At 37.7% G+C, this 22,870-nt stretch overlaps 1 protein-coding gene and 1 pseudogene across 1 annotated transcript in view; one reads left to right on the plus strand and one right to left on the minus strand.

The window, feature by feature from the left end:
• LOC103609225 (phospholipase D1) overlaps positions 1–22,870 on the plus strand; it is a gene marked incomplete at its 3' end in the record, with an annotated part of 51,439 nt that overhangs the window by 21,967 nt on the left and 6,602 nt on the right. The window contains exons 9-11 of the mRNA XM_008593581.1: positions 1,854–2,003; positions 2,854–2,937; positions 17,166–17,247. Coding sequence (XP_008591803.1) covers positions 1,854–2,003; positions 2,854–2,937; positions 17,166–17,247 — 316 coding nt within the window. The remainder of the gene's footprint in view (positions 1–1,853; positions 2,004–2,853; positions 2,938–17,165; positions 17,248–22,870) is intronic.
• On the minus strand, positions 12,253–14,026 carry LOC103609224 (annotated as a pseudogene).

The raw sequence follows: 22,870 nt of genomic DNA on the forward strand, positions 1-22,870 counted from the left end.
TTTTTTAAAAAAAAAAAAAAAGAAGCTGAACTTCCTATATTTTCTGAAACTGGAACGTTCAGGATTTGTTGTTGGAAATGCCATGGTGCTGCCATTAAACCTTACTCGTGGTACTGCATTCCTGTTTTCAGAGGGTCACAGAAGTCAGGCCACAATTCCCATTGGTCCCTGTAGCACTTACTTTACTGGCCACCCTACCTCCATTTCCCACCCTCACTCATGCACAGTTGCCGAATGAATCCATTCAAATCCAGGTTTCATCAGCCTCTTCCCTGGTATAAGTGCCCCCTTCATTTTATCAAAGAAGCCCCATTTCTCCATTTAGAGTTTAAGGCTCTTTATCTCTGTGTCTCTATGCGCAGCCCTCCCCAGCATGGCTCTGTGGAGGCAGTGCTCTCTGCCGTCCCTTCTCACACGCACTTTCTTGCCTCTTCACCTTTCTCTTCCTAGCTCCATGTTTGGAACAGTTCTTTTCTTTTACTTTAACTCGGATTCACATCCAGCGACAAGGCCTCTCCTTGTCACATATTTCTTCCACAAACTCTTCTTCTCATTATCGAAATATTCAACTCATTTGTAGTAGTCCTTGCTGGTGGCCCAAGCCCCCAACACCCATGTCCCTTTTGTCACACCAGTGGAGGGTGCTTCCTGTCATACCTCCCCGTCCCCATGCCCTGGCAGCATCCAAAGGCCAGCATCCATCTCTGAAATATAAAGGGGAGCAATTGGACATCCCTAATTTTTATAAATAATTATTTTAGAGTCTATGAACATAGTCTTTTCCTTGCTTCTCATCAGGATCATTGCATTTCCTACCAAAAAGCAAACTCTCCCTCCTCACTTACCGTCATCTTCTTATATTGCTTTGGTGGTGGATTTCCACTTCCTGGAAGGGAGACATATGGCTCCAACACTCTGTCTTCCTTTGAGCTTCACATTTGGATAACGTATTTTCAACTCTTGGTGGTAGTCACTGATTCTGACAATTGGCATCAAAAATCTTTCTGAAATCTACACTGATTTTTTTTTTTTTTTTTTTTTTTTTTTTTAGCATTTATAAATCTGTATGTTTAGGATAGTTTGGTCATTAGTGACAGAAAAATCCAATGCGAACTGGCTTGTACCAGAAAGATCAGCCACATTGGTGCATGGCTGATTCTGGGGCTCAAACTCTCTCCTTCCCTGCTTTGCTCAGCTCTGTCTTCTGTGGGTCTGCTCCATCCTCAGACTGGGCCCCTTGTGGTAGCAACATTGCTGCCTCCCACACTCCCACCATATCCAGTGGAAGGGAGAGAGTCTCTTCTGGCATTCCTGAGCAAGTCCTTGGATTTGCTCTCGCTCATGGGGTGGAATTGGCTCATGCCTGAAGCAGTTTCTGGGATCAGGGGAATGGAATATGCCATTTTGCTCAGCTTTGGTAGACCCAGAGAAGGGAAGGGATGGCTCTCCTAAAGCACAATCAGGATGATGCTTCCAAAAGCTGAGGGAATGGACACTAGGCAGCACAAAGGACACGTCCTCCAGAGAAGTCCACACCTCTCTACCTCGCACTTAGACGTAGGAGCTCACCTTATACCTCTTTCATTGTCTCCTCATGGCCTACTGCAGCCCTAGGTCTGTAGTAAGTACCTTTATGCATGTTCGCATGAGTGAATGAATGAAATTTTATTTTTGATATATTGAATATTTTTAGAAATCCTACCCAAAAATTTTAAAAGACCTCTATTTTTTGCCTAAACTCAATTTATGTTTACTATACTACTAAATAAAACAGGGCATGTTTAATCCTTACATTTGGTTTAAGAGAGAACACAAAGTGACCCTTCTTTTCCACATTTTGCTTTTCTTTAAAGGACACTTATTTTAAAATGCAACAGCTATAGACATGCTCGATGGTGGGGAGGGGCCATAGAAGAATTCATCCAGAAACACGGCACCAACTTTCTCAAAGATCATCGATTTGGGTCATATGCTGCTATCCAAGAGAACACTTTAGCTAAATGGTAAGATATTTTTGCTCTGAGACAGTCAAGGTAGTCATGGCATCTGATAGTATACTGGCCTAAGTTCTTCTGGAACTGATTTTCAAAAGCGTGAACAGATATTATGCATTATACTTAACAAGGACCTTTCTTTCTGAGGCAGTTATGGGACCACCTGATCATAGACTAGGTTTTCAATTTTTGTTTTTAAGATTTTTCATAGTAACCTTAGCTAACTTTATATTTTGAAGTTTGATTTTTAAAGGTAACTTCCTACATTTTCTTTTTCTTTTTCTTTTTTGTGGCTGGCAGTATGGGAATCCAAACCCTTGACCTTGGTATTACCAGTACCGCGCTCTCTCAAGTGAGCTAACTGCTAGTCCCATACATTTTCTTAATGATGCAAGTGGAAAGTTTATTTATCATTAGCCATAGTTTAAGAAAAAGCATTTACATGCTAGATATTTAAGTAAAATTATGCTTGGCATGTTTTTCTACCCATGGATTGGAAACTGGTCTATTTTCAGTCTCAGAGAAAAGCCATGTGTGAGCTCAATAGGATCGAATTCACCTGGCCCCATATGCTGATGAGGTTCAGTGAATTTGTTCCCTAAGCAGAGAAAAATCAGGCTGCTTACATCTATCTACTTACTGCCCTTCCTGGATAGTAGACAGCAGGTGGTATTTTCAATCTTTGTTTTTCAGTTACACAAAGTAAACTGGTGATTATGTAGAGGTTCTAGGCAGTAGTTTCCATGTTTTGCTTTAGCACAGGATGTTTCTTTTCTTTCCTTTCTTTCTTTCTTTCTTTTTCTATTTTTGTAAAACAAAAATAGAACAAAACAAAAGAAACAAAAAACTTGTCTTTCAGGTATGTTAATGCCAAAGGATATTTTGAAGATGTGGCAGATGCAATGGAAGAGGCAAAAGAAGAGATTTTTATCACGGATTGGTGGTTAGTATTTGTCCGTGGGAATTTTGTCTGGAGTCTCTGGGTTTAGAAATATACAATAATGTAGTGCTGTTCGAGAATCATATGTTATGAAAACTGGCATTACCCACAGATGGTTTGGCCAAAGTCTCAACCAATTAACTAATAGCTTCTAATGAAAGGCATTTCAAAAACTTGGCCTCCAAATATATTCTTAAAATATTTAGCTTGAACACTTTTGTTTTTGTCTTTCCATTTGGAAGCAGATACCCAGATATTCATTTTAGTAAAGATTATGCTGCAGTGCAAATAGAGTTGTAGAGGTAATGGAAAATCATCTTCCTCGGGTGTCTGTCCTCATTTTGGTATGTCTGTCACCAGATCCAGTGAATATACTTCTTCTGAATTGACCTTTGATGTTGACACAGTTCTATTTGCCTCTTACTATTCAAATATCCTGTGTAATGACTGGGTCTGGTGAGCTGTCCTGGAGATACATCAAGTTCCAACTTTCTGACCCCCTTTAAAAATGTTCATGAATGTTATGACAGTTATTAAAGCCACTGGAAGTCTTATGTCTAAAACTCATTTAGCTCTTGGGAAATTTTACTCCTGAAGTTAGCGTAGGCTTTTTAGTCTGACTTCAGTTCCAATTACCCATCTGCCTGGACCGTTAAAGCCCATCACAGATGCCAACATTGGCTACAGTGGAAATGGAAATGTCTAAAATATTTTTTTCTTCTAAGAAACTAGTTGCCTGTATTGCCTCTTATTTTTTTCTATCCTGTTTCATTCCACATGGTAGCTTAGATATGAACCATGAAAATACCATCATAATTTATTCTCTCCTAGTTCTAGATTTTGGGAGCAGGGGAGAGTTATAGAAATATAAACCCATCTTCTACTGTTTGCTTCAGTTATATGGAAATCTGTAATTCTAGGGCATGCTTTCTCAGCCTTGGCACTATTGACATTTTGGGCCAGATATTTCTTTGTCGTGGGGGACTGCCCTGTGTATTGTGGGGTATTTAGCAGCCTCACTGGCCTCTACCCACTAGATGCTAGTAGCTATTTCCCAGTTGTGACAACCAAAATGCCTTCAGACATTGCCAAATGCCCTGTGGTTGAGACGAGAGTTGGGGGCAAAATCTCTCTTGGCTGAGAATCGTTGATCTGGAGTCAATAGATAAGGTATGTGATGGCCAGCGTGCTCATATTTGTGCAGGAGCTTAATCCTACTCTTTATATTCCTGCCAAATTTTGTCTTTTTGGTCAGTTACCAAGAATAAAAAAAGTTTCATACTTAGGAGCTATTTCTTTGGTTGAATAGTTTGTAAATACTTATGAGAATAAATTCAAGCTTAATGTAGCACTATATTTGTTTTAGAAATATTTCTAAAAGGTTGGCAAAGACATGAGAGAGACTGAAAGTAGTTTTTCCATTGAGCCCACGTTTTCATGCTTTATGCAAGAAAATAATCTCTCTTTTGAAAGTTCTGGTTACTAAAATGCAGAGTCTCATTTAAACATCTGAAGAGATAGAACCCAAAATGTTTTCTCTTCTACTTTAAGTAAGAGAATGAATCAGGGGATTATTTCTTTCTCATGACTGCTCTAGGATAACATCTTGTTACAACACACCCTTTGAAATAAAACCTTTGCAATAACTTCCCTTATAACAAGTGAAGAAAGTTCTTGTCATGCAAGTATGTTGCAAATGGGAGCATTCAGAAACTTCACCAAACCCTGATATGTTTAGATCTGAGAAACTGAAAACCAAAGGTAGGGGATGCACACACCTTTAAGAAGCTTGTAATTTAATTCAGGGGACATCGTATACTTAAGTGAAAACCGTAGGAATATGCTTCCAGAACAATTAGTAGGCATGCAAGGGGAGATACAATGAAACGAGAAACAACCCGGGACCTAGAAGTGCTTAGTTCTGTTTGTTCATTAATTGATTTAACCATCCATCCATTCATTTGCTAATTTATTTATGTGTTCATTCCAAAGCTACTTAGTGAGCACTCACTCTGTGATAGGTACTGAGCTAGGTCATGTGGACAAAAGATAAATGGGAAGCAGCTACCTACCTACCCTGGGACAACATAGAGTCAGTAAGTCAGACATAAAACAAAGGACTGGGGAAAACAGTGTTGAGGACCAACACAGCAGAGGGCATGGAGGGGGCACAGGAAAGGACGGTGACTGCTTCTCAGGAGAGAGCGCTGGGGCCTGGGTGCTAGAGTTGGCCAGATGAAGACAGATGGATGGCTGTGTTAGGCAGAGGAAGAGCCAGAACCAAGGCATAGAGGTGTGAGAATGCAGCATTGCTGAGGGAGAGAGGAGCTTGTGTGTTGCTTAAGCACAGCATCCTTTGGGGTGGTGGGTAGAGATGACACTTGAAGGATAAGTTAGTGTTGCTTTACCTCCCACAGATCTGTCACCCCTTTTCCCCTGGGTGACGGAGCCACCAAAGATTACTCAAAGCCCATCTCTTCTGAGCAGTGAGAAGCCCCAAAAAGAGGTTAATCTCCTGGAAAGATTACTCAAAGCCCATCTCTTCTGAGCAGTGAGAAGCCCCGAAAAGAGGTTAATCTCCTGCAACCCTCAGGAGCGAGGCATTCCTTCCATTTGGGAAATTAGCCCTGAATTGGGGTTCTCTTCCTGCATTTGTTCTCCAGACTAGGAAGTTACAGGAAGAGAACATAGGTGGGGTTTTTGCTAAGTATAGTTTAACAAGTTTAACAATAGCAGCTGGTAACATTCAGTAGGACAAGCAAGGTGACATTCCATAATGTAATTTTCAGTAACCTGTCTGTCTTTGAGCCAGCAACCTTCCTGTGCTACAATTCTTTATCTTACAACAGAGACTATAGCCTGGGAAAATTTTTCTGTCTTTTGCAAGGTCAATATTTGAAATTGCAAGGCTTTGGAAAACCAGGCCCTGTGAAGTACATTTGCTTTATGCATACTCTGCAGGTTAGGGACAAATTGTGAAGGTCACTCACTGAGTGAGCTGCTTTAAGGAGCTAGGACTTAATCCTGTGAACACTGGCAACCACTGAAGACTTTAAGCATGGGAGTATTAATCACATTTGTTTTCTAAAAAGGACCATTCTGGGGACGGTATAGAAGATGAATTGAAAGGGGGTTATGGAGACCACTTAGCAAACTGTTGTTGTGATCCAGGAGAGACATGGTGAGGGCCCCTGCCCAGCTATTACTAACCTGGGGTAAGTCATATTAACCTTTCTAAGGTCTAGTTTCTAAAGCATAGTACAATTATTATTAACAATAATAGCTACTATTTGTTGAATTGTTAGTAGCTGCCGGGGACTATGTTATGGTGAGAAAGGTGTGACTCATTGAGGCAGGTTAGGACCCTGCCTGGGTCACCATGTGGGCATGTGCCCATGCTGGTGGGACCCGTGGGTGTCTCCTCTAGAGCCCACAATTGTGGAGCTCCTGTCTCAGAGGAACTGGAGCACTGCATGGTGTCCGAGGTTCCTTTTAGCTCTGAGATTCCTTCAAGTGCAGATCAAATTTCTCTAAGGTGCTGGATAAAGTAGTAATCAGGTTTGGGTGGATTTGGTCAGGAGAAATATTCTGGAGTAAATTCTGTAGTAGGCTGTCAAGTTAGAAGAGATAACAATTAATTAAACAGCGTAGCGTATCAGGAAATTACAGTGAAGGGTAAATCCTAGCTAGGTGTGGAAGGCTTCAGAGGTGGTAGTTTTTATGCAGGTCACTTGTTTGTCTGGATCAACCAGCAGAATACTAGTCGTATGTCTTTTCTGTGCTCAATCCTTTTTCAAGTCACCTATGAACAAATTCTCTGGTGTTTGTTGCAAAGTCCTAAAATGAGGTAGGACACTCAGATGTGGTTTCCAGCTCCATTGCTAAATTGCTGTGCAGCTGGGTCAGACCCAGGGAGTGTAGCTTAGCTCGGCTTTCCTCTTGATGATGATTCTGATTACCACTGGCCAGCAGGGGAGAGGAGCCCACAAGTGTGTTGAGTCTGCCCACGCTGATTCTCTGTCTGGCATGTGGGGAGGGTGCAGGGGTGTCTACCACAGCCTCCGTACTGAGTCTGTGTTAAACGTGCCAGAAATGGACAGGGTTATTAATAAAACAGGAGAATAAAGAGAAACACTGAACAGAGATTGTTTAAAGAGGGAGTTTGTAAAGGGAAGAGAATCAGAGAGAAGAGACAAAAGTCTCTAAACAGCAAAGGTTATAATGAAAAAAATCAGCACTTCGTTATTGACTGGCTCACAAGTGGAAACTATTCTAGGTAAAACAATACATTTTAAAGAATCTTTCTTTAAGTTGATATTAATGTCATTACTTTTTTTCAAGTGCTGAGTTGAACCTCTTTAGTAATTATTTGTGGATTGTGAACAATATTTTTTTAAAAGAATGGCTTGGGATAGAAAGAAAAGGGAAGGAAGTGAAGGAAGGGGTGGCCTAAGTGATAGTGAAGGCTGCTGTTCTGTGAAACGTTTATTTTAGTTGTAAATAGAAGAATGATCGATAGGCAGATGGACTATTGGTTTGGGTGTATAAGGGTACATCAAAAAGTTCGTGGGAAGATTTATATTATCTTTCAATTCTATTTTTCCACGAACTTTTTGAAGTACCCTCATATAATATATTTCTTTCTGTGAGTTATGGTCCAAATAGTTTGAAAGCCACTGACTTTCAAAAGGGTTGGCCAGATAATAAATATTTTAGGCTTTGCAAGCCATGTGCAGTCTCTGAAGCAGATTTTTCTTTTTTTTTTTTTTTTTTTTTAACAACCCTTTAAAAATATACAGGTAAAAACTATTATTAGCTCCCAAGCCATACTAAAACAGTCTATGGGCTACATTTGGTTTATGGGCCATTGTTTTCTGATGCCTATCTTAGAAGGTAGATTTAATTTACTGTGAAGAGCTAAATGTACGTTTAATTTTTTAAGAATCTGCTGTCTGTTTTCCAAAGTGGCTGTACCATTTTATATTCCCACCAGCAACGTATGAGAGTTACGGTTCTTCCACTTCATTGCTAGCACTTGGTGTTTTCAGTCTTTTTTTCAAAGGTTATGCAGTAGTATTTCATTGTGGTTAATTTGTATTAACAGCATCTTTTCATATAGAGCATATTTTCTTGTAGTTTTTGGACATTTGTTTAACTTTTTTGGAAATATATGTTCAAATATTTTTCCTCTTTTTCTTTATTGGGTTATTTTTTAATTCAGTTATACGAGATCTTTGTACATTTTAGTTAAAGTAGTTGTTCCATTTCATTCTGGCCTCAGTGGTTTCTGACAAAAAAATTCTCAGTCATTTGAATTATTGTTCCCCTCTAAGTAATGTGTTATTTTTATTCTAAGCACTTTAAACATTTTTCCTCTGTCTTTAGTTTTCAGCAGTTAGGTTATGATATTTGGATTTATCCTGTTTGGAGTTGTCTGAGCTTCCCAAATCTATAGTTATATATCTTGCAGATTTGAGAGATTCTCAGCCATTATTCTTTAGACATTTTTTCTGAATTTTCCTCTTTCTTCTCTTGTGAGTTTTTTTTTTTTTTTTTTTTTTTCCCTTTTTGTCTTTTTTCGTGACCGGCAACGGATCGCAACCCTCAGTGTCACGCCCGTACCGGACCAGGACCGGCCACGGGATCGCAACCCTCGGTGTTGCTCCCGCCCCTCGCTCAGCCAGTGAGCGGGAACCGGTCTGTATGTGGGATCCAAACCCTCGGCGGGAGCGCCACCGTGCTTCCCAAGCGGCTCACTATAGCAGTGCGCCACCGGGCCGGCCCATTCTCTTGTGAGTTTTCAATGACGTAGTGTCTTTTATTATTGTCTCACAGTCTCTGAGGCTCTGTTCATATTTTTCAACCTTTTTTCTGTTTGTTGTTCTAATTGGGTAATTTCTATTCTTCCATCTTCAAGTTCACCAATTCCTTCTTTTTATCATCTCCATTCTGGTATTGAGCCTGTTCAGTCAGTTTTGTTTTTTGTGTTTTTCTCTTTTTGTGGTGATTGTATTTTCCACTTTGAAAATTTCTATTTGGTTCTTCATGTCTTTTATTTCTTTGATGAGACTCTCTGTCTTCCTATTATTTCAAGAGTGTTCACCCTTATTTGCAGAGCATTTTATAATATCTGACAAAGAATTAAAGTAGATAATTTCAATATCTGTGTCATCTTGCTGCTGGCATCTGTTGACTATCTTTTCCATCCAAGTTGAGATTTAAAAAACTCTTTGTGTGCCAATTACTATTTAATAGTGTCTTAGAAATTCTGAATATCATGTTATAAGACAGCATCTTTTCATGTTGAACATGTGGTTTTAATGTCAGTTTTGTTTTTAAAGCCTTTGTAGTGCTATTCAGATCTGTCCCCTATGTGTGCCACCTAGTGACCAGTCTGGGGCGTGGGTGGTGGTCTATTTCTTTGTTCAGTTCTCAAACTCTTCAGCATGCTGTTTAGGATCAAATCCATGCATGGGCAGCTTGAGAACAAGCCAGAAGATCATATACAACTTTATGGGGTTGCTTTCCTGAGCTCCTCTGTCTCCATGATCTCTCAACTACTTTCCAGTCCCTGAGGCTTCCCTTTTTAGTCTTCTAGCTGGAAAGGGGAGTTTTTACTTATCCCCCTCTGCCACATGCTTTCTATGATGGCACCCGTGTTTGGAGACAAGCCATGGTTATTTACATCACCCACTTGGGAATCACAGTTCTTTCAACTGGAAGGAAGAGTTTCCCTCCATCAGAGTTTTTGGTGCCTGCAGGCTTTCCATGGCAACCCTGGCGCTATAGAAGATCCATTTCTTTCTCCTCAAGTGTGAACTAGAGGACTTCTGGAGTTCTCTCGGTGCCAATGCTCATTTCCAGGTTTTCCCTTCAGGCCAAGGAACTGAAGGGGAAAAATTAGTAAACTCACCACTGGTTGGGTGGTACTTCAAATTCCATTCTTCTTCAAAATTTGAGTATTCTAATTCATCAACACTATATATCTCTCCATTTATTTATGTCTTACTTAATTTTTCTCAGCATTATTTTGTACTTTTCTATGTCTAGGTCTTACACATATTTTGTTAAATTTATCACTAAGTACTTCATTTTTTAATATTATTGTAAATGGTATTTTTAAAATTCATTTTCCAGTTGTTCACTGACAGCATACAGAACTAGAAATACAAGGGTACCTGAAAAAGTTCATGGAAAGATTCATATTATCTTTTAATTTTATTTTTCCATGAACTTTTTTGGAGTTCCCTTACATGTTTGGAGACAAGCCATGGTTATTTACATCACCCACTTGGGAATCACAGTTCTTTCAACTGGAAGGAAGAGTTTCCCTCCATCAGAGTTTTTGGTGCCTGCAGGCTTTCCATGGCAACCCTGGCGCTATAGAAGATCCATTTCTTTCTCCTCAAGTGTGAACTAGAGGACTTCTGGAGTTCTCTCGGTGCCAATGCTCATTTCCAGGTTTTCCCTTCAGGCCAAGGAACTGAAGGGGAAAAATTAGTAAACTCACCACTGGTTGGGTGGTACTTCAAATTCCATTCTTCTTCAAAATTTGAGTATTCTAATTCATCAACACTATATATCTCTCCATTTATTTATGTCTTACTTAATTTTTCTCAGCATTATTTTGTACTTTTCTATGTCTAGGTCTTACACATATTTTGTTAAATTTATCACTAAGTACTTCATGGAGCGCCGCCGCGCCTCCCAAGCGGCGCACTATCCAGTGCACCACCAGGCCGGCCCTAAATTTACTTTTTAATGCAAGTAGTTTTTTTTGTAGATTCCTGATCATTTTCTATACATGATCATATGACCTATTAATAAAGACAGTTTAATTTCTTTCTTTATAATCTGTATGCTTTATATTTTACTTTCTTGTCTTATTGCATTGGCTAGGATTACCAATAAAATGTTGAACAGAATAAACCTCCATGATTTGTCCCCAATCTTGGGAGAAAAGTAATCAGTCTTTTATCATTGTGTATGATGTTAGAGGTAGATTTTTTTTTTTTTTTTTAAGTACCTGTATAACATCAGCTCAATAATGACAGATTGATTAGGTCTCATCTCTGGAGAGAGTTGATGACCTAACATGAGGGCAGGAATCATTACGTTCAGTTGAACATTAATTCCTGTGAAATATCCTTTCCTACAGGGGTAATTGCTCTTATAAATTGAAAATGGAAATATATTTATGCAAGGCTGAAGATTTCTGTTTTCTGCTATTTTAGGTGTACGGGCAAGGTATTTCTAGAGATTTAATGTTCTATACTTAGGCTTATCAGATTGCTTAATACAGGTTTCCACACTTAGCCTGTAGAGGGGATAAGATTTCCTCCTTCATCACTTCTAACCCTGTGATCAAAGCAACAATCAAAACTGATTTCTTGTAATGTTATTCTGAAGAACATGTGTACATTTTCCAACAGCCAGTCTGACTTATTACAATATAACTTGGTTTAAATTTCTGATGATCTGTTTATATATTGTGGTGTTTTATTAAAAGAGGATTCTTTATTCTTAAGGAGGCAAAACTATGTAATTAATGAGAGAAAAAACTCATTCTAAATTAAGCATCTACTTGCTAGTTTGAGGGCTATTTGATTTATTGATTTTGAAAACATTGTTTTTATTTGATATGAAGGTATTTATTTATATAAGCAAATATAATGAAATGAATAGGTATATGTTTAAGAGTCCACACCATAATTGCTGACTTAAATTATAAGGGTCTCGATAGATGTGTTAACAGATATTCTTTCGTGTGTAATGGCAAATAACTGAAGGCCGTATATTTTAACTAATATTTGTGGCCTACTAAAAGCTTATATTTGACCCCATTTGTGAACAATAGCACACATTGGTGACACAGCTGGCCAGATATGAGCTGTGCAAGAGAACACTTGATGTGTGGTTGAGTGATTGGATAATTAACTTGGTCACATTTGCAGTAAGCTTTAAGCAACTGAGCCAACATTGTTATAATGTAGAACTTGATGTTTTGTGGTCAAGACCTTGTCTTTCTTTTTAAGTGGCCTCCATGTCACAAGAAAGCACATTCCCTGCAGGTGTCGATCTTTTCCTTCATACCCAAATAGAAGAGTGAACAGAGGCGATGGATCTGGTACAAAGACAAACATTAATGTCGGGTAGGAAAGTGAAATAAACCAAGATAATCCTTCTCTGTCCCACATTCGATATGCTACTATACTTGGGAAAAATGCACAGGTTTCCAAATTTTCCTCCTTTGAAAGTTATTAAAATAAGTTTGAATGTGTATTTTTAAACAACGGGAGTGTCAAAAATAGGGTCTACTGTGTTAGACAAAATTACATTATTGTATATGCTGCATTGAATGGAACCTTTGTATTATAATTATCATAGAGAAGCATAGTTCGCATCATATTATGGCAATTTATCCTCAGTGAAAACCTTCCAGAGTCCTTTTATTTTGGAATATCCTATAAACAATCAAACCACCAGAACATGATTGTACAACAGTAAAATGTTCTCTTGCATTAAACCAAAGATATCTGTTTAATAAAAAAAAGAAAGAAAAGAAAAGAAAACATAGGAAAGGTACTTAGAGCTGTTACTTTCTAAGTACACAACATCCTAGACAATTCAAAGTATCTTAATCTCCATCAAGAACAACAAAAAAATAATTTTTGTCATGCTGTTAAATCCATCATTATGGATAAAACTGGTGCAAATTGGTCAAACGGATCCAACAAACACTGATGTCCAAGCTGGCATATTGGCAACTAATACGTAACTGGTGGTCAATAGAGAGTTTAAAAGATCTTCCCTTTCTTCTTGTTCTTTTCCAAGGTTCTCGAAGAGTTCTGTTGTTCTAAAATACATTGCTGAGCTTCCCAGTTTGCTTTCCCATCCTCAAACTGACGACGTTTTTCCTCTAATTCTTTGTGCTGTGCTTCCAAATTCTTTATCATTTGCTCATGGCACTGCTGGAGCTCTGCTTCAGAGTCCTTCAGTTTTTGAACTTTTTCTTTGACCTTCATCTCAAACACCTGCTCCATCTCCATCTCCTTCATCTTAGCTCCATGCTCGCTCCTTTCTTCCTCCATTTGTGCCAGAGGGCTCTTAGTAAGCTGCCCTTTATGCTTGTGGTTACCAACTCCATTATAAGTCACAGCTGCCAGTTTTCTGCTTCTGTAGTTCTCATAGTGCACATTATTGGTAACATCTTTCAAGTCCTGCATGTGTGTTCTTATCAACATATTTCTTAGAATTGTAAAATCACAATGCTCACCATTTTCAACTTCAGCAACACCCCGAGGATACTGCCTTCCTTTGACCCTTTTGCCATTAATTTCAATGATAGTATTACTACCTACCATAGCAAGAGGTAAACGGTCCTTTATCTTTTTAACAAGCTTATTTTCTTCTTCATCATCTGTTTCTGGAAATTCATATGTTTTAATTTTATGTTCTTGGATTTCTTTCGTTATCTGTTTTTTAAACTGTTGGCTTTCCTCCGGTGTGAGCATGTCTGCTTTGGCAATAAATGGGATGATAGTCACTTTTCCATGCAAACGCTTCATAAACTCAATATTCAATGGTTTAAGTCCATGTCCTGAAGAAGCAATGAAGTATAAACAACACCTTACCCTGCTGTCAGGCATCTGACGTCTGTTCACTCTCGATTCCGCATTTAGGTAGTCCTCAAATTTACTATCAATGTAGTTGATAACAGGCTGTCAGCAATTACTATTATCCACTGCATCTCCAAATCCTGGGGTATCAACTATTGTGAGCAGCAACTGAATACCACCCTCTTTGATTAAAACTTTGGATTGTTCCACCTGTACAGTCTTTTTTATTCTATGGGAAGGACCTGGATACTCTGGAGAGAATGCAAATCTGTGAGGAATAATGAGTTGATTAATGTTGATTTTCCCAGTCCAGATTCACCTACTACCATAAGTGTGAATTCAAACCCTCTCTTCACCGATTTTCTGTGTACTTGATTTGGGAGATTGGCAAATCCCACATAGCCTTCAAGGTTCTTCTGTTTAGCTACCATGGTGCTGCTGTTGACGCTCCTCTCCTCAGCAGCAGCGGATCTTGCACTGAGAGGTAGATTTTTTTATAGGTGCCCTTTATTACACTGAACAAGTTCATTTCTATTTATAATTTGTTGTAAGTTTTTATTGTGAATGACTGTTAAATTTTGTCGAATTATTTCTGCATCGTTGGGCTGGTCGATTAGCTCAGTTGGTTAGAGCACAGCCTTGTAACGCCAAGGTCATGGGTCCGGATCCCTGCACTGGCCAGCTGCTAAAAAATATAAAAACTAAATAAATAATACATTTCTGCATTTTTTTAAATGATCATATTTTTTTTTCTTCTTTTTTTTTTCCTGTTAATGTGGTGAATTACATTGATTGATTTTCAACTTGTAAATCAGCCTTGCATTCCTATGATAACCCCACTTGATCACAATCTATTATCCTTTTTATAAGCTGCTGGGTTTTTGGTAAAGATTTTTACTTTTATGACCATAAGGATTACTGTTCTGTAGCTTTCTTTTCTTGCATGGTTTTGGGGGGGGTATCAGTGTAATGCTGGCCTCATTAAATGAGTTAGGAATGTTTCCTCCTCCTTTGTTTTCTGAAAGAGTTTGGGTAGGATTGACATTATTTCTTCCTTAAATATTTGATAGAATTTACCTGTAAAATTCTCAGGCTCTGTAGTTTTCCTTATGAGAAAGTTTTAAATTATGAATTCAATTTTTAAATAGATATAGGGTTAGTCAGAGTTTCAATTTCTTTTTGTTTCCATTTTGGACATTTTCTTTTCAAGGGATTTGTCCATTTTATCTAAATTATCATAAATATAGGCATAAAGTTATTTATAAAATTCTCTAGTTATCCACTTACTATTATTTTAATGTTGGTAGGGCTTGTATTAATTTCCTGTCTTTCACTCATTTTTTTCATATTGCTAATTTATGCTTCTTCCTTTTTTTTTTTCAGTCTTGGTAGAAGCTTACCAATTTTAATTATTTCAGTGAACCAGCTTTGGGTTTTATTGGATTTTCTCTATTGCTTTTCAGTTTTATATGTCATGGTGTTCCACTCTTATCTTTATTATTCTTTTCCTTCTTACTTTGGGTTTATTTTGTTCTTTTTCTATCTTCTTAAGATGGGAGCCTTGGTCATTGATTTTAAACTTTTTGTATTTTTCATATAAGCATTTAAAGCCATAAAATCTTTTAAGTAATACATTTACTTAGAGGTACATTTTAACATCTCTGAAATCAGGATGCATCTTACAGTTATAATTCTCACCATTTTTCTTTCTTATTGATGCATACAGTAATGATGCATCTTACAGTCACCAGTGTCCTGGGTTCAATGAAATGTATTATTATACAATTTGTTGGAAATTTGCTTATCTAATAATTGCTAAGTAAAGATCCTGACATAATGGTGCCTGTTGAGTCATGGCTGCTTTCTCCTTGCCGTGCCACCATTGTTTATACTTTGCTTATAGCATTAGTATCGGTCTTTTATCTTTTTATACATTATCCTTAAAACTGAGGGCTTCCTTGAGAGCTATCCTAAGATCCTCCAAAGTATCTGGTACAATGCTCTGCATACAGGGTATACAGTGCCTATGGGTTAAATAAGGTAAAGGATGATAAAGACCTAACTGCAGAGTATAGCATTAAAAGTGGCTTTGAAATGAATCCCTCTGAGCCCATAATTAATGTGAACATCAAAAAATTGCTGGCATGTATATGTTGTTGGATATCTCTGACCTTCAGTGAACTAGCAGTGCAGAGCAATGCACTCTTCCACTTAAGCCAGACCTCTTTTTAATTCTTCTTTGATTTTTTTCCTATCAAATGGTATATTTTTTTGTTTGTTTGACTATGTCTATGATTGCCTTTGAGTATGTTTCCTACACTACTGCACACACCCCTCCATTTATCTCTTTCCTTATTTATCTTGTCTAATGTGTGTCCTTTAGAAACATTATCTTTGGGTTTTTATTTTCTTTAACTGAATGAGCATAAAAAGGATTTCTTTTAATCTCTTTACCTCCTATAATCTTTGTTGTTTTCACATTCTTAGAGGACTCCCTGGCAAGGCAACATTATTGTCTGAATTCTACAAGGCTTTAATCTTTATACAGTCTACTCCTGCTCCTCCAGGTTTAGCATTTCAGCAGAGGAAGATTTTTTTACTGTTCATTTTTGTTTGGTTGGTTTTCCTCATTACAGTGGAGTTACATCACATACAGATGTAGCTCAGACACTGAATTTAGAGCCCAAACCCAGGGGAAAAGCTGACTCACTATGCTCTTAGCTGCCTTGTGGCAGTACTAAAGGAAAAGAGTCTGGGGGCCTATTTTTGCACTGGAAAAATTTCATATATTAGCATACCTTCCTTCTTCCCTCCTCAAAAAGCTCCAGGGTCCTATGGATGCTGCTCCTTGGTACAGGATGTCAGCGTGTACAGGTATCCATTAGAATGCTTTTGAATTGGGGAAACAATGCTCACCTAAAGGCTTAAACACTAAGGATTTATTTGTCTCATTTAATGAGAAATCCAAAGTTAGGCAATCCTAGGGTTGGTGGAGTGAGCTAGTGATTTCTGGGTTCTGGTCTTCCCCTTAGAATTTCAACATGGCTGCACTTCTCTAAGTATCATGCCCCTGTATAACATCTATCCTAAAGCCAGAAGTGGCGCAGAGCTTCCTTTGTGTGTGTGTGTGTGTGTGTGTGTGTCTGTCTGTCTGTCTTTTATCAAGGAGGAAAGACTTTCCCATTAATCCCATGTACCTCCTCACAAATCTCATTGTCCGAGATTGTGTCCCATGGTGCTTTAGCTGCACAGGAGTCTGGGAAAGCAGGTGTTTAGAATATTTAGACTTTATGGCGGGAGATAGGCTCTGACAGCATGGAAGGAGAGATGAAAGATGGCTGTTTGGTGAGTTAACCAACAGTATCTGCTTGTGAGTATATGTGTGCGTATGTGGGGGAGAGAGAGAGAGAGAATGAAATTGACTATTTTGTGTGGATAAAGGCTCTTTTTCCCATACGAAATTGTACTTGGATGCATAGCAGAACTTTGTATGACTCACCAAAGTGGAGGATGGTAATTGTATTTGGGCTAAAATTGTCTTTGCTTCCTGTGACACAATTAGAACTTTATAGTTTGTTTCGGTTACTGGAAATCTTGGTTTTGTGATTTCAGGTTGAGTCCAGAAATCTTCCTGAAACGCCCAGTGGTTGAAGGAAATCGTTGGAGGTTGGACTGCATTCTTAAACGAAAAGCAGTATGTACTTTCCCAACAACTGCTGATATTTTTTTAAATGTTTATTGCCTCTGAAATGCCTTTTCTTTTTCAAATTCCTTTATTTATACTTACAACTTTTTACTTTATTGTTAGACAAAAAGTAGGATGACTAATGTTTTCCAGGTCATTTAGTTGTATTTTTTGCCTATTACTCTTGAGTGCATAAATATTTTAGCCTAATTCACAGCATGGATTATGTTAGCATCTCTAATTTTTGGTTTTTAATCAGTTAGGGGCAGTTAACTTTATAGGCAAAAAAATTCTAATAAAATCTCATTATTGAATAATAAATGATGAAACGAAACATTGCATTTCATTTTATTCATTATTTTGCCATTTAAGCAAAAGACAAAGTCATCTGGATAATGGTTTCAGTCAGATGGGTCCAAGCTGGTGTAGAAGAATATCACAGAGGAACAATATTTAAGAATTGGTTGTGTTTTGGTTCCAGGTTCGGGAAAGTTCATGGTAATAACGTGAAACTGTTTTCTGTACAGTTGACCCTTTATATTCTGGGTGAGCATTGAGTGTGCTCTTTTTGTTATAAAACATAAATAACTGAAGCAGTCTAGGCTCACCAATGACTGCATTCATATTTGTAATGATTTTTTTTAATGTAAATTAAATTAAATTAAGTTAAATTAAGTTAAATTAAATTAAGTTAAATCAGAATAGATCTGGATTTATTATTTTTCATGTCCAAACTAGAGAGTGCTAACCTTTTTACTATTATTTGAAGCTGTCTTAACCTTCTTGTTGTTCTGTCATTAAATGTTCCAGCAGAATTTGTAGATCCTAACTAATTGGGGTAGCATTTTTCTGTTTCTCACAGTCTTCACTCAGTTCTTCTTTCCTGTCCTCTACATTCCACTACGTGTTTCCCCACTCCCTTTCCCCCTTTCTTTCAGTGTCTTTTCCCCATGCTTTGACTTTAGGATTTCTGGGGATATCTGTAGATACAGTCAGACCTCACTGCTAATATTGAGGGTAAAAGGAATTGGTGATCTTTATTTCAGATACAGGTTCTTCCAAACAGCATCATTTTGATGGATAGTCTAATTTGTTGTATAAACAGAATTCCAGTCAGAAAATTTGATATTCTGATCCTAGAAGGCATTATTTACATATTCATTAAATAATTCAGCTTTCAGTTACTGAGTGTCCCCTTTGAGCTGGGTACTGCACAAATCACTAATTCCAGTGAATGAAATTCCTGCCCATGGAGAGCTTCTGAAAGACTTATGCCCTGGGCTCAGCCCTAGCCATACCAAATTTCTTTCTACCTATTGAATGGTCTATAACTTCCCCCATGTTTCTCTCTGTGAAATAGCCCCTTTCCCATTTTCCCTCAACATTCCATGTTAGTAAGTCTCTTCAGACATGACTAGCAATCTTCAATCACAATAGTAAATCTTCCCCTTATAGTATATACCCAGTGCTTCACTGTGTTAGGTTTCAGTCAACATGTATTTATTGAATGCCTACTATGTGCAGGGTGCTTGGCTAATCATATAGGGTTGCGCATAAATAAAAGCCACTAGTCTTGAGCTGAAGGAGCTTCAAAATTGATACAAGTATCAATTGGGTACAGAGTCAATGTCCAGGTTCAAAGGCAGCAGGGAGAACATTGGGCAGGTCTGGCTGGAGAGCCCCTCACAGCATGAGGGATACAGGGCATTTACGGTGGGCAGACATTTTTAAAAGGGAAGGGAGGTGTAGTAAATGTTGTGAAAAAACAGGAATGCCAAAGGCTCTGTCAGTTTCAGTAAGGTGACAAGTTAATTACACCTGAGAGTTAGCATAGGTTGGATGGGGGATCAATGAATGGCCAGTTGCAGGTAGGATGTGGGGGGCTTTTGATCCAAGCCAGTGGTTTGGACTTTATGGTAGACAGTGGGGATGAACTGGGGTGTGTGGTGGAGGAGGGATGATCTGGTCAAAATGGTATGTTGGGAAGGTGAATCTGGTAGTGAGAGAAAGTGGGGAGAACTCAGATTTGGAAAGCTAAATTTTAGACCACTTAAGTGTGAGTTGTCTTTAGGACATTTAAGTAAGCATGAGAAAGCTAATAAATGCTGAGCTGGGCTCAGGAGGAAGGTCCTGCAGGGCTGGCCCTCCACCTCTTGTTAGCTGGCACGTACTTGTCTACTGCGCTCAGCATACTTGTGTGGTTGGCTTTCATGTCACTGGCATGGCTTATCTTTGCCATGAAAGATAAGCCCGTGAACCCTGGTGAGGTCCCTGGTAAACACCGTGGCCAAGTAACATTATGGCCTGATAAAGGTGTTTCATTTCCATTTCATCTGCTTCCTGAAACTTGTAATCTATGAATTGCAGGTAATGATTTTAAAGATTTCCTAAGGAAATAGTAATACCATAAAAGATTAACTTCTCAGTGGTACATTTAGTGGAATTGCTCTTCCTTAATCTCACTACATCATATTATTACTTTAGTCATAAATTTTTTAACACTCAGGTTGTTCCAAATTGACATTTCATATGCATGTAAACACTGCTTCACATAAATTATTTAGTTTCTAAAAGCCACCTGCTAGCTTCAAAAAGTATGGAGTTGAAACATAATATTTATTTTTGCATTAATGAGTCCCAGAGGTCCACAAGGTTGATTAAGATGAATTGTTTTTTCCTCTGATCTGATCCTGCAGATATTTAAAGAGGAATTTAGGAAGTGTTTCTGCTTCATAGCCAACATATAGACAACATCTCTTTTTAATGGTTGTTTCTTGGGGAAACATACAATATTTTGTTTCTCTGCTAATAATCAAGTTGATATTTTTCTGTTTCTTTGGTCTGATGATATGCAATGTCATTTAAAATAGTAAAAGCCAATCTTCAGAGGCAGATTATACACAACTCAAAGAAATCAGCATCCCAGGGTTTTTTACACTTCTGCATGTACTACTCTAAGAGGTGAGATAAGTTGCATCACAGTTATGGTAACCATATTCCTAAACCATGCCTATGTATATTTCAGCCTTGGAAATGTGATATTTCTTATGAGGCTTACATAAAGGAATTTTCAAGTGCAGTAACCTGGAGGCTTACAGAAAAAGGTTTAGATCCTCAGCGGGAAATTTGTCTTCAGGTTGATTTCTTTCTGTCTTGGACAACAAGGCACATTCTAGAGTTGCAGTCAGTGACCAATAAAAGAGAAAGATGGCCAGGTTTGAGAAACAAGATGCATAATCACATCGCACAGAAAAACAAATGGAATCTTATCAAAGTGGTGGGCTAAAGTGGTTTGTGGGAAAGGGGAGAAGTTACCTTCAACCTTCAGAACAGTGCTTTGAACAAAACGGGTTAAAAAAAAAAAAGGCACATGAGCATTTGTGCTCTTATATCCCAAGGCCGCCTGCTTTTAAATGGTGAGAATACGATTTTTTTTTAATCCTTTACTTTTCATTTTCCTAATACACTGAACCTCCTGGGGAAGTCATCAGCAAGTGATAAAATTAGTGATTATCCTGGGAAGGGTGTAAGCTAAGCTATCTTCAGGCAGTGGACAAAGTTGGCTGTATTTAGAAAATATTTTGAGTGCACTACTTTGAATAACCAGAGAAAAAGCTACGAAACAGAGTCTCTTTAATTCAGTTACAAATTTTATTTGAATTGTCCTCTCATGGATTTTGCATATCTAAAGCTTCTAGGAATTTCTACTGTTTATAGCGTTGTGTCTGCTGTACTTGATAAGAAACTAGAAAAAAGAACTTTTATCTTTTGAAACTTACGTTTCATGAAGTTTATTCTCTGGAACCTTTGGGTCAGTGGAGCTCAGCAGAGATAAGGAACAAGGCGTGGCACAGTTCACTCCAGGCCATGTGTTTTCCTACTCCTATTAGTACTTTCCTTCCTCTTCTCATAGCAAAAAGTTATTTCCCCTAGCGTTGCTAAAAGGCATTAGTAAAATATGGGATGTTTCAAAAGTGTATTTATTAAACTAAAGAATTAACATCAGCCCTTTTTAAAAAAAAAATCTGGCTTTCATTTTGCAGAAATGTTTCCCACATTTTGTGTAAACCTGCACTATTACAACCTGGAAAATGTCTTTGTTCCCAAGGAATGATTTTCCTTTGACCTTTATAGTTAGAATTTATGGTAGTGTTGTAATACCTTGACCAAATGAAGGGGAATTTATTGCAGAAATCTGGTCACTAATTAACTATTTATTGTGGCTATAGGTTTAAGTGAGTAATTGCAAACCACATAAAAGATAAACTTTTTATATTTAATTACTTCCTTAGTAGTCATTTGTATTCATTCAAGCTAAAATAAAATAAAATAAAATAAAAAAACCTTAAAAATCTCTACCCTGTTTCCTTTAGAGTTAATTTATTTCAATGAGAAAAGACATAGTATAGAAGAAATTGTCAGATATTAGAAAAACGGAGGGTAATAATGTAACCCATTAGTGTTAACGTATCGATTATTTCAAAAATCCATTGGTTATGCAGGTAAATGGAAAACTGTAGGATTCAGGCCAAGTGCCTGATTTTCAGCTACTGCCCTTCATGAGTAATAATGTCTTAAACTTAAGAAGCAGGATTTCATCCATTTAAAGCAAATGAACATGATGAAAGATGTCAGGCATAATGTTCTATAATTTAGATTAAAATTTTAATTTAGATTAAATTTTAACCTTTGTATTATATCTTAACAATGGGAGGCTACTTCTGGTAACCATTATTCAGTACTGAATTCTAAAATATTTAAAGAGCAAAATAGATCTGAACAGTAGAGAAGAAAAATAAAATAATCTCCTAGTTTTCCTTTAGAGCCCTTAATCAGTGGTTCATTGCAGAATATTCACTGGCAAGACCTTTAGAAATTAATCTGTTCACTTCTTGCCTGCATCTTCGCTTTCTTATTTCTTTACTCAAATATGTACTTATGTACTTTGTTGTAATAATAGTTGCATAATTATAGCAAGTAATAAGCAAGTTTGAAAGGCCAACTGTGAACCAGACAAATAGAATGACATATATATTTTTAATATTGCTTTTTTCAGAGCAAGAATAAGTCTTCTTCTATCACACAAATCTCCTTAATGCATGCCAGAATATAAATCTAATGTGTACCCCCCAAAATGTATACCTTTTTCAGGTATCACTAATACCAAGAGAAATAGAATGTTAGTATTTTGAAGTGATGTGTTTTGAAGTACATTTTAGGGGTCAAAATGTACTTCTTAGTTTTGGCAGAGCAATATTGGTGAACTGTATACATGTTTGGTTTGCTCCAAGATTTTATATTTTGTGATCTAGAACCTAAAAATACTAACTCCTATATTATTTCACATTGTATAGCATTGCAAAAATACTCAATTCTTATGAATTAGATGTTATTTTAGTCCGTTTGTGTTGCTATAACAGAACTACCTGAGACTGGGTAATTTATAAAGAACAGGGGTTTATTTGGCTTACAATTCTGAGACAGCTGCATCTGGCACGGGCCTAGGCTGCTTCTACTCATGGCGGAAAGTGGCAGGCAACCAGCAGGTGCAAGGACATCACATGGCAAGAGGAAGCAAGAGGGAGAGAGAGAGGAGGTGCCAGGGTCTTTTAAACAACCAGCTTTCATGGGA

This window comes from Galeopterus variegatus, unplaced genomic scaffold, assembly GCF_000696425.1.
Source record: "Galeopterus variegatus unplaced genomic scaffold, G_variegatus-3.0.2 Scaffold9365, whole genome shotgun sequence".
Lineage (NCBI taxonomy): Eukaryota > Metazoa > Chordata > Mammalia > Dermoptera > Cynocephalidae > Galeopterus > Galeopterus variegatus.